General features: G+C 41.6%; 1 protein-coding gene across 1 annotated transcript in view; it reads left to right on the plus strand.

The window, feature by feature from the left end:
- LOC122555451 (integumentary mucin A.1-like) overlaps positions 1 to 9,018 on the plus strand; it is a 23,188-nt gene extending 14,170 nt beyond the window's left edge. The window contains exons 4-5 of the mRNA XM_043701469.1: positions 1,126 to 1,289; positions 8,608 to 9,018. Coding sequence (XP_043557404.1) covers positions 1,126 to 1,289; positions 8,608 to 8,632 — 189 coding nt within the window. The 3' untranslated portion in view covers positions 8,633 to 9,018. The remainder of the gene's footprint in view (positions 1 to 1,125; positions 1,290 to 8,607) is intronic.
- Positions 9,019 to 12,787: the final 3,769 nt, after the last annotated feature.

The following is a 12,787-nucleotide window of genomic DNA, read 5'->3' on the forward strand; positions in this document are numbered from 1 at the left end:
TCCAGCAACACATTTTCAGCTCTGATCTCCAGCATCTGCAGACCTCACTTTCTCCTTACTGATATCCAGAGTAAATCCAATGGACCAGAGAAAGTGGGAAAAAAACCTACAAAGTTTATTTTTTAATGACAGACTTAAAGAAGGAATATAGTATAAGTTCAGACCATTCTTGAGCCTAATTGTTTGCAATGATTAGTTGTGTTGGATTTTACATTCTGGCCTATGCTAACTTTTTATGATTTATTCTTGGGATTGTGAGCATTGATGGCAAGCCTGGCATTTATTATTACCCCCATAACAGGAGTAAAATACTTTGGTGGTTGACATGAAGGGCTTTTGCTTGAAACATCAATTTTCCTGCTCCTTGGATGCTGCCTGACTTGCTGTGCTTTTCCAGCACCACTCTGATCTTGACACTGATCTCCAGCATCTGCAGTCCTCACTTTCGTCTGGTGGTTGTCATTGATGAGTGCAGACTCGATGGACTGAACAGCCTTTTGCTGCATTGTCTACTTCTCTGACTGTCGTGGTAGTGAACCAACTTCCAAAACTGCAGGAGTTCAGTTGTGTAGGGACATGCTCAGGAGCAGTTGGATATAATTGGTCATTTCAAAGCTTGGTGAGGGGCCTGGCACAGCAGCTGCCCTTTCTGACATGGCCCATCACTGAAACACAACAGATAGCACACGTTCAATCTACCCAGCTCCTGCAGTAAGGGTTGATGTCACAATCATTTGGCTCTGTGAAAGGGGCTCAATTACTGAACCAAGCTAATGTCCCAACAATGAATGATTATCATATCCTGACCAAGGATAAAGACAAGGAACCTGGGGCTTTTTTATAATTCACTCATGGGGCATGGATGTCCCTAGTTGCCCTTGAGAAAATGTTGGTGAGCTGTCTTTTTGAACCACTGCAGTCCATGTGCTGTAGGACACCCACAACACACTTAGGGAGAGAATTCTTAAAGTTGGATAATAAACAGGTTTTACTACAAATCAAATTTAATTGCTCAATATAGGAGCTTGTTCTTCTGATACATAATAAAAATACGCTGTTTTGGAAAATGATAACGTAGCTGTTTTATCTCTTGGCTGAGACTAAAAATGCTCCATTTTGGTTTAGGGAATTGGCAGACGACATTGCAGGAAGAGGAAGAGAGGGAACAGACGAGGGTGGGACAGCAGAAGAAGGTGGAGATGGAGTCGGAGACGGAGATCTAGGTCCCGCAATAGGAGAGGGATATCTGGCAATGCATTTGCAGAAGCAATTACACCCACAACTCACAGGTAAAAGAAATTGTAAAGAGTAAAATGTCTATTTACTAAGTATTGCTAGACATTATTTGTTACTTTGTAAAGTGTAAACTTTCTTGATTTTTGTTTTATTTCTGTGGGCACAGCGTAATAACTGTTTAGCAAAAAAAAGAAAAAAATTAGTGAAAGCAAATGTGGGTTCCTTACAGTCAGAAATAAGAGAGGTTATCAATGGGAATGAAGAGATGGCAGACAATTAAATATATACTTTGGTTATGTGTTCACAAAGGAGGACACAAGCAACATACCAGAAATGTTGAAAACGCAGGGTCTCGCGAACAGGAGGAACTGAAAGAAACCAGTATTAGTTGGGAAATGGTGTTGGGAAATTAACAGGATTAAAAGCCGATAAATCTCCAAAGCCTGACCATCTACATCTCAGAATACTTAAGGAAGTTTACTAAAGAAATTACATCTCTTGTTAAGTGGAAGAAGGATGTTGACAAAATGCTTCAGATGAGGCAATGTAAAGTTACAAATTAGCAAGGAAGGATTTAAAGAGAGACATAAGAAGAGCAAGGAGAGGACATGAGCAATCTTTGGCAGGTAGAATAAAGGAGAACCCTAAAGCTTTCTACAGATATGTGAGGAATAAAAGGATGACTAGGATAGAGTCATGCATTCATAGAGTCATAGAGATGTACAACATGGAAACAGACCCTTCGGTCCAACCTGTCCATACCGACCAGATATCCCAACCCAATCTAGTCCCACCTGCCAGCACCCAGCCCATATTCCTCCAAACCCTTCCTATTCATATACCCATCCAATTGCCTTTTAAATGTTGTAATTGTACCAGCCTCCACCATTTCCCCTATAGCTCAAATCCTCCAACCCTGGCAACATCCTTGTAAATATTTTCTGAACCCTTTCAGGTTTCACAACATCTTTCTGATAGGAAGGAGACCAGAATTGCACGCAATATTCCAACAGTTGCCTAACCAATGTCCTGTACAGCCGCAACATGACCTCCTAACTCCTGTACTCAATACTCTGACCAATAAAGGAAAGCATACCAAACGCCTTCTTCACTATCCTATCTACCTGCAACTCCACTTTCAAGGAGCTATGAACCTGCACTCCAAGATTTCTTTGTTCAGCAACACTCCCTAGGACCTTACCATTAAGTGCATAAATCCTGCTAACATTTGCTTTCCCAAAATGCAGCACCTCGCACTTATCTGAATTAAACTCCATCTGCCACTAATCAGCCCATTGGCCCATCTGGTCCAGATCCTGTTGTAATCTGAGGTAACCCTCTTCGCTGCCCACTACACCTCCAATTTTGGTGTCATCAGCAAACTTACTAACTATACCTCTTAAGCTCGCATCGGAATAGGGCCAGTCCATGACAGAAGTGGGAAGGTGTGTGTGGATCCAGTGGAGATCGGAGAGGTGATAAATGAATATTTCTCATTTGTTTTCACCCAGGAAAAGGAGAATATTGCAGAGGAGAAGAATGAGATATGGATATTAGACTAGAAAGGTTCGAGGTTAGTAAGGAAGAGGTGTTATCAATTATAGAAGGAGTGAAAGTAGACACATCCCCTGAGCCGGATGGGATTTATCCAAGGATTCTCTGGGCGGCTCGGAGGAGGTGTTGGAGCCTTTGGCTTTGATCTTTGAGTCGTCATTGTCTACAGGTTTAGTACCAGAGGATTGCAAATGTTGTGCCCTTGTTCAAGAAGGGCAGTAGAGATGACCCAGGTAATTATAGACCAGTGAGCCTTACTTCTGTTGTAGGAAAGGTTTTGGAAAGGATTATAAGAGATAGGATTCATAATCATCTAGCAAGTAACCATTTGATTGCAGATAGTCAACATAGTTTCGTCAAGGGCAGGTCGTGTCTCACAAACCTCATTGGGTTTTTTGAGAAGGTGACCAAGCATGTGGATGAGGGTAGGGCAGGTCTCGTGGTATACATGGACTTCAGTAAAGCTTTTGATAAGGTTCCACATGGTAGGCTTATGGAGAAAATGCATAGGAGTGGGATTGAGGGTGATTTAGCAGTTGGATTAGAAACTGGCTTTCTGAAAGAAGGCAGTGGTGGAAAACATGCAACCTGGTTACTAGTGGTATGCCACAAGGATCTGTTTTGGGACGACTGCTGCTTGTCATTTTTATAAATGACTTGGACGCAGGCATAGGTGGATGGATTAGTAAATTTGCAGATGACACGAAAGTCAGTGGAGTAGTGGACAGTGTGGAAGAATGTTACAGGTTGCAGCGGGACTTGGATAAACTGCAGAATTGGGCTGAGACCTGGCAAATGGAATTCAATGCAGCTAAATGTGAGGTGATGCACTTTGGGAAGAATAACAGGAAGGCAGAGTACTGAGTCAATGGAAAGATTCTTGGTAGTGTGGATGTGCAGAGGGATCTTGGAGTCCATGTACATAGATCCCTGAAAGTTGCCACCCAAGTGGATAGTGCTGTTAAGAAGGCTGTTAGGTTTCGTTGGTAGAGGGATTGAGTTCCGGAGCTGTAATGTCATGCTGCAACTGTACAAAACGCTAGTGGGGCCTCACTTGGAATATTGTGTACTGTCTGGTCGCTCCACTAGAGGAAGGATGTGGAAGCATTGGAAAAGGTGCAGAGGAGATTTACCAGGATGTTGCCTGGTCTGGAGGGAAGGTCTTATGAGGAAAGGCTGAGGGACTTGGGTCTGTTGTCATTGGAAAGAAGAAGGCTAAGGGGGGGTTTAATAGAGACATACAAGATGATCAGAGGATTAGATAGGGTGGACAGTGAAAGTCTTTTTTCTAGAATGATGACGTCAGCGTGCATGAGGGGGGGCATAGCTACAAATTGAGGGGTAATAGATTTAAGGCAAATGTCAGAGGCAGATTCTTTACTTAGAGAGTGGTAAGGGCGTGGAATGCCCTGCCTGCTAATGTAATTAACTCAGCCACATTAGTGACATTTAAACAATCCTTGGATAAGCACAGGGATGATGATGGGATAGCGTAGGGGGATGAGCTTAGATTAGTTCACAGGTTGGCGCAACATCGAGGGCCGAAGGGCCTGTTCTGTGGTGTATTGTTTTAAAATAAAGTGGCAAAAATGAGGACTGCAGGTGCTGGAGATGAGAGTCGAGAGTGTGGTGTTGGAAAAAGCACAGCAGGTCAGGCAGCATCCGAGGATCAGGAAAATCGATGTTTCATCCTTTTTGATGAAGGGCTTTTGCCCAAAACATCTGCCTGACCTGGTGCTTTTCCAGCACCACATTCTCCACAGAAATACTGGATGAGTTGGTGGTCATCTTCCAAGATTTGATAGACTCTGGAACAGTTCCCACAGACTGGAGATTAGCTAATAGAACATAGAACATTCCAGCGCAGTACAGGCCCTTTGGCCCTCGATGTTGCGCCGCTCTGTGAAACCAGTCTGAAGCCCATCTAATCTACACTATTCCATTCTCCTCCATACACCTATCCAATGACCATTTAAATGCCTGTAAATTTGGCAAGTTTACCAACAGTTGCAGGCAGTGTGATCTACACCCCTCCTACTCTCTGAATAAAGAAACTACCTCTGATGTCTGTCCTCTAACTATTACCCCTCAATTTGAAGTTATGTCCCCTCATGCTAGCCATCACCATCCGAGGAAAAGGGCTTCACTGTCTGCCCGATCTAACCCTCTGATTACCTTATGTCTCAATCAAGTCACCTCTCAACCTTCTCTTTCATGAGAACTTCCTCAGGTCCCTCAACCTTTCCTCGTAAGACCTTCCTTCCAGACCAGGCAACATCCTAGTAAATCTCCTCTGAACCCTTTCCAAAGCTTCGACATCCTTCCTATAATGCTGTGACCAGAACTATACGCAATACTCCAAGTGCAGCTGCATCAGAGTTTTGTACAGTTGCGACATGACTTCATGGTTCCGAAACTCGATCCCTCTGCTAATAAAAGCTAACACACTGTATGCCATTTTAACAGCCCTAGTGTAAGCCAGCTATTTAAAAAGGGAGGTCAAGAGAAAACTGGGAGCCACAGACCAGTTAGTGTGATGTCAGTAGTGGGGAAAATGCTACAGCCCATCATAAAAGATTGAATAGCAAACTTAGAAATCGGTGACAGGATTGGTTAGAGTTGGCAACGATTTATGAGAGGGAAATCATGTTTGACAAGCATCCTGGAAATATTTGACCATGTACCTCTTCGACTTGATGAGGGGCTGCCAACAGATGTGGTTAATGTGGACTAACAGAAGGCTTCATTAGCATGTAAATTACAGTGCATGGGATTGGGGTCGTGTACTGAAGTGGATTGAGAACTAAATGACGGACAGGAAACAAAGCATAGGAATAAATGGGTCTTTTACCAAGTGGCAGGCAGTAACTATTGGGGTACCGCAGGATTCAGTGCTTAGACCCCAGTTATTCACAATGTATGTTAATGATTTAGATGAAGGAACTTAATATAATTTCTGCAAATTTGCAGATGACACAAAGCTAGGTGGGAGGGTGACAAGTGAGGGAATGCAGATATGTTTCTTTGTGATTTGGACAAGATGAGTGAGTGGACAGATACATGGCAGATAAAGTATAATGTGGATAAATGTGTGGTTATTGACTTTGGTTGCAAAGGTAAGCAGGCAGGATATTAACTGAATAGTGATAGATTGAGAAAACAGTTGATGCACAAAACCTGAGTGTCCTTCTACACCAGCTGCTGAAGATGTGCATGCAGATGGTAAAGAAGACAAACAGTGTGTTGGCCTTCGTAGCAAGAATTTTTGAGGACAGGAGCAAGGATGTCTTGCTAGGTTTGTGCAGGTCCTTCAGTCATACAGTCATCCAGCACAGAAACAGACCCTTCACTCCAAACAGTCCATGCAGGGCATAATCCTAAATTAAACTAATGCCTCTGCTCGCTCCTGGCCCATATCCCTCCAACCTTTCTTATTCATATACTCATCTAAATGTCTTTTAAACGTTGTAACTGTATCCAGATCCACGACCACCTCAGGAAGTTCATCCCACATGTGAATCACCCTCTTCCACAAAATTTGCCTCTTGCATGTTTTGTAAATATCTCTCCTCTCACCTTGAAAATGTATCCCTGGTCTTGAAATTCCTCACCTTCGAGAAAAGACAACTACCATCAGCTCTATCAAACCTCTTGTTATTCTATGATTTTTTAATCAGATTGTCTCTCAACCTCCTACACTATGTGCAATTTTGGGCTCCTTCTCTGAGGAAGGATGTTCTGCCTAACGGGAGAGAACAACATAGGTTTACCAGAGTGATAATGGGATGGCAGGATTGTATAAAGAGAGACTGGATTGATTAGAGCTATATTCATTAGAATTGAGCAGAATGTGGCGGGGGATCTCTTAGAAACACATGAAGTTCTAACAGGTCTAGACATGATAAATGCAGGAAACATGATCGCAATGACTGTGATGTTCTGAACCAGGGGTTATAGTCTATAAGGGTAAGCCATTAAGGACTGAAATGAGGGAAAAATACTCAGAAAGTCGTGAATCTGTGGAATCCACTGTCAAAGAAAACAGATCAAGTCAAAACATTGAATGTTTTCAAAAAGGAATTAGATAAAGTTCGTAGGGTTATGGGAAGAAAGCAGGAACGGGTTACTGAATTAGATCATCACAATATATCCACTGGATGGAGTATAAGAGGCACAAAGAAAGATGGTAGTGGTTGTTGGATGTCAGTCACCTCAACTCCAGGACATCTCTGCAGGAGTTCCTCAGCATTGTATCCTTAGCCCAATCACCTTCAGCTTCTTCCTCAATGACCTTCCCTCCACAAGGTCAGAAATGGGGACATTCTGGATAATTGCATAATGTTCTGCGCCATTTGTGATCAACAGATTTAAGAATAGCTTCTTTCCTGGCTGTTATCAGACTTATAAATGGACCTCTCAGCTATTAGATTTGATCTTTTTCTGCACCTTCTCTGAAGCAGTAACACTGTATTCTGCATTCTGTTCTATTACATTGATGTTCTCATGTAGGGTATGATTTGTCTGATTAGCACGGAATACAATCCTTTCACTGTATCTGGATATATGTGACAATAATAAACCAAATCCAAGCAGTCCATGATCAAATGTAGAAAGACCTGGACAATATCCAGGTTTGGGCTGACAAGTGGCAAGTAACATTGATGCCACAGACTGGCTAGACAATGACCATGTCCAACATCTAACCATTGTCCTTTGACATTCAGTGGTGTTACCGCCACTGAATCCCTTACTCTTAACATCCAATAGGTTACTATTGGCCAGAAACTGAACTGGACTTACCATATAAGTACAGTAAGGTAAAAACAATGACTGCAGATGCTGGAAACCAGATTCTGGATCAGTGGTGCTGGAAGAGCACAGCAATTCAGGCAGCATCCAAGGAGCTTTGAAATCGACATTTCGGGCAAAAGCCCTTCATCAGGAAGGCTTTTGCCTGATGAAGGGCTTTTGCCCGAAACGTTGATTTCGAAGCTCCTTGGATGCTGCCTGAACTGCTGTGCTCTTCCAGCACCACTGATCCAGAATATAAGTACAGTAGCTAAGCAAGAAGGCCACAGGCCAGGAATCCTACTGAGAGAGTAACTCACCTCCTGCCCCTTCAAGCCTGTCCAGGATCTACAAAGCAAAGGTCAAGAGTGGGATAGAATACTCCTCACTTATCTGGATGGGTGTAGCTTGTTGTGGGATCAGAAACTGTTTCCTCAGGCATTGGCCTGAGCCTCAGGTTTACTAATCTTGTGTCTAATTCTTGATGTCACACAGTAGGAAGGATGTGTCGTCCTTAGAAAGAAAACATTTGGGAATCTGATTGGAAGGACAGAGGACCTCACTTTCGTGGATGGATTTGTGAAATTGAGGGCGTTCTTCATAAATTAAATAGATTGGATATCAGATTTCATTGAGATATTCATAATTATGTAGATTTAAGAGCCAAAGGGTACAAGGGGAAAAGGGACCAATGGTGACATGTCGGTGTGCACTGCCTGAGGGTTTGGTGGAGGCAGGTACAACAGTGGTTTTCAAAAGGATACTGGATAAGAATCTGAGGAAAATATTCTGGAGGGCATCAGGGGAAGCACAAGAAAATGTAATTGGTTCTTCCAATTCCTTTAAACCCTTTTCCCTGAACCCAGCTGTGTGTGAACTGTATAAACATTCCATGAATCAGTGTTACTGAGGAGAGAGTTTTCAGCTTACTTCCTAACCAAACAATGTTCATCAAAAGCCTCTTCAAAATGAAATGTTCTTAAACAAATGGAAAACCCCACTGAGTGTATTGTGCTGATTAAATTACAGGTTTCTTAGGAACACTGAAGAGTAAATGGTGATACCAGGCCTCAAAGGAAAGTGATAAATGGAAGGAAATTCCACATGGCTCAAAATGTTTCATTTTAAAATATATTTTATGTTTAATTCTAAAAAAATAGTTTGCTGTTTAGCTATTATTTCTTGCAATAAATTTTATGCTGGCGTTGATATAATCAGTACTCAGCAATGCGCTAATACAATATCCCATGGCATATATTCTCCACGAGGTGTCGATGTGAATCTAAATAATAAACAGAATGTTGCTGTCCGACAACCATATCTCTCGCGGAGCTTCCAATTCTCTATGCAGTCTGAAGCCATTTAAACATATTGTAACTATTACTTGGCATGGTTAACAATCTGTATTTTGTCTTGACCAGAAATAAACTCTAGTTAACACAACCGTCTTGGTTTCTTACAAAAGCAGCCATTATATTTATTAAAAGTAAACACTGGAAGGAAGTAATGCACTCAAACAGAAAAATAGCATGAAACTAACATCTTGGCCAAACTTCACTGACACCAAAAGATATTGAAGCCTAATCATGGTCCTTAATGCAAATGAGACATCTGACTTGGAAAGATTCTAGCTGTAAAGGTTATGAAGTTTAGGCCTGTTCTAGCTATGATTTCAGATGTTTTTCTCACATGATCATGAATTTAGTTCTGCTATCAGGAGTTTTCAGGTGAAGCAATGTGATAAATGGTTTCGCAGTAAATATCAATTTACAAAAAACATCGTGGTTTTCATACATGTGGGCTCCTGTGCTGCTTGTTACTCCCCCAAAAATAGATCATCCACCACTTATAGTGAGAAAAAGCCTGATACAAATCATTAACTTGCATTATTGAACATTCAACAAGGAGGAAATAAACTTTGTTTCACTTTCTCATGTATTTTATTCACTCATGACACGTGGGTATTGCTGGCTGGGCCAGCATTTATTGTATGTTCCTAGACTTCATCCTGTACCATGACGGGAGGTTAATTGATGACATCAGATCGAAGGATCCTCTTGGGAGTAAGGACCATGATATGATAGAATGCAAAATTCACTTTGGAATTGAGAAAGTAGAGTCCCACATGAGTGTTCTGGAATTCAACAAAAGAAATTACATAGGTATGAGGACAGATTTGTTCAGAGTAGATTGGGCAGGAAGGTTTAATGATAAGACAGTGGGTGAACAGTGATTGTGTTTTAAGGAGCTACTCAATTCCTCACAACTAAAATGAGGAAGAAAGATGGTCAGAGGAATAAAATACATTCATTGCGAAACAAAGAGGTCAAGGACAATATAAAGTCAAAAGCTAATGTACACCGTATTGCAAAGGCTAGTGACAGGCTGGAGGATTGGGAAACTTTCAAACATAAACAAAAGGATACTAAAAAAAATACTAAAATGATTCTAAGCTAAATTACAAAAGAAAACAAGCACAAAATATCAAAAATGATAGCAAAAGCTTCTATAGGTATATAAAAGGGAAGCAAGTGCTAAGGTGAATGTTGGTCCCATGGAAGATGGAACCGAAGAGTTAATAGTGGGGAACATGGAAATGGTAGAGATGTTAAATCAATACTTTGTCTCAGTTTTCACAGTGGAGGACAATTGTACCATTCCTATTGGATCGGGCAAGTCAGAGGCTATAGAAAGGTTAGAGCTTAGAACAATCAGCATCGAGAGGGAAAAGGTACTCAGCAAACTATTAGGATTGAGGACAAACAAGTCCCTAGGCCTAATTGCCTATATCCTAGCAAATTAAAGGAATTAGCAGCAGAGATAATGGATCCATTGGTTGCAATATTCCAAAATTCCCTGGACATGGGAAAGGTTCCAGTGGATAGGAAAAATGCTAATGTAACACCCTGATTCAAAAAGGAAGGGAGGCAAAAAGTGGGAAATTATAGACCAGTTAGTCTAACATCTGTTGTTGGGAAAGTGTTGCAATCAATTATCAAGGAAGCAATATCAGGACATTTGGAAAATCAAAACGCTACCCATCAGAGTCAGCATGGTTTGACTTACTTTCTAGAATTCTTCAAAGATGTAACATGCAAAGTGGATAATGGGGATCCTGTAGGTGTAATATATTTGGACTTACAGAAGGTATTTGATAAGGTGCCACACAAAACATTAATTCACAAGGTTGGATCATATGGAATTAGGGTTAATTTATCAGCTTGAGTAGGTGACCAGTTGATGGATAGAAAACCGAGAGTCGGATTTTTTTCTGGGTAGCTCTGGTAAGACGTAACTCATGAGGTGCCACAGGGTTCAGTCCTTGGGCCCCAGCTACTTACAACCAACATTAACGACTTGGATACAGGGATAGAAGGCTCCATAGCCAAATTTGCGAATGACACAAAAATAGGTGAGACAGTAAACTGCAATAAGGAAATAAGAACTTTACAAATGGATATAGACAGGCTCGGAAAGTGGACTAAAATGTGGCAGATGGAGTTTAACATGGATAACTGTGAGGTCATAAATTTTGGCTGAAAAAATGGGAAGGCAACCTGTTATCTAAATGGAGAGCAACTTCAGGGTACTCCGGTGCAGAGGGATCTGGGTACCCTTGTTCACAAGTCACAGAAAACTGGCACACAGCTACAGCTGATAATAAAGAAAACCAATGGGATGTTGGCTTTTCTAGCTAAGGAAATAGAATATAAAGGTAAGGAAGTATTGTTGCAACTATACAAAGTATTGGTGTGACCACACCTGGAGTATTGTGCACAGTTTTGGTCCTCTTATATGAAGAGAGATTGAACAGATTCGACCGATACTTTATGGAAATTAGAAGAATGAGGGGAGATCAAATTGAGATATTCAACATGATAAAAGGTGTGGCCAAAATAGATATGGAGAGAGTGCTTCCTCTTATGGGGCATTCTGGGATGAGAGGTCATGATCTGAGGATAAGGGGTAGCAAATTTAAAACAGAGTTGAGGAGAAACTACTTTTCCCAAAAGGTTGTGAATCTGTGGAATTTGCTGCCCCAAAGTGCAGTGGACGCTGGGACAATGGGGTAAATTTAAGAAGGTGTTAGACAAATTTTTAATTGGTAATGGGTTGAAAGAATATGGGGAAAAGGCAGGAAAATGGGGGTGAGGAGCATATCAGCCATGATCAAATGGCGAAGCAAACCCGATGAGCCGAATGGCCTGATTCTGCTCCTATATCATATGAAGTTTAGAACCTAGTAGCCCTTGAGAAGGTGATGGTGTTACAATATTGGTCTTTTTACAAGGTTGTTTTGCTCTTGAGTTTTTCTCCCAGAGAGGGGGTAATTGGCCAGGCTCCAACTTGGCTGGGTTTGAAAAGTTTATTAGGGCCCTTTTTGTTTACCCCGAACAGATAATGTCTCTGGCCTAAGACTTTCATGTCTTAAAACAAATGGTATAATCAAAGGGGAGTGGCCAGCTCGTTGTGTAGCTAGCCTTCGTTTAGATTAGAGCTTTTGATTCAGTTCAGCAGCAGTGTGTGTGACAAAAGGCTGCTGGGGTAAGTCCAGCTGGGTTCTCTCTCTATCTACTTCAAGCCTGTAAGCTGGTTTGTTTCATTTTTACTCTTTGTGCTGGAACAGCATCATTAAGTTGGGATAGTGTGTTGGGTTTTTGGATAGGATAAGTTATCTGGTATTCTATTTTCTGTTCTTTGTTTTTCATTCCGTGCTTTTGTAAAAAATTCTGTTTGTTTAAAACTTGGCAGTTGGATCAATTAATTCACTCCAGGAATATTCACTGCACACTTAGCTAAAACAAATAGCAAAGTTATGGTCTGAGACACTTGTTTAAAAGTGCTTTGAGTGTTCAGGCCTGGTCCATAACACTGGTGAGCTACCTTCCTGAACCGCTGCAGTGCACCTGCTGTGACCCACAATGTCGTGAGGAATAGAATTTCTCGGATTTTGAGTAAGTGACACTAAAGGAATGGTGATATATTTCCAAGTCAAGATAGTGAGCGGTTTGGAAGGGAACCGGAAGGTTGTGGTGTTCCCGTGTATCTGCCCTTGTCCTTCTAGATGTGATCTGGAGGTGCTGTCTCAGGATTTTTGCTGAATTTCAGCTGTGCATCTTGTAGATAGTACACACTACACACCTCGGAGTGTCAGTGGTGGAGGGAGGGGGTGTTTGTGGATGTGATGCCAATCAAGCGGCTGCTTTGT

The sequence above is a fragment of the Chiloscyllium plagiosum genome, chromosome 12, assembly GCF_004010195.1.
Source record: "Chiloscyllium plagiosum isolate BGI_BamShark_2017 chromosome 12, ASM401019v2, whole genome shotgun sequence".
NCBI classification, from domain to species: domain Eukaryota; kingdom Metazoa; phylum Chordata; class Chondrichthyes; order Orectolobiformes; family Hemiscylliidae; genus Chiloscyllium; species Chiloscyllium plagiosum.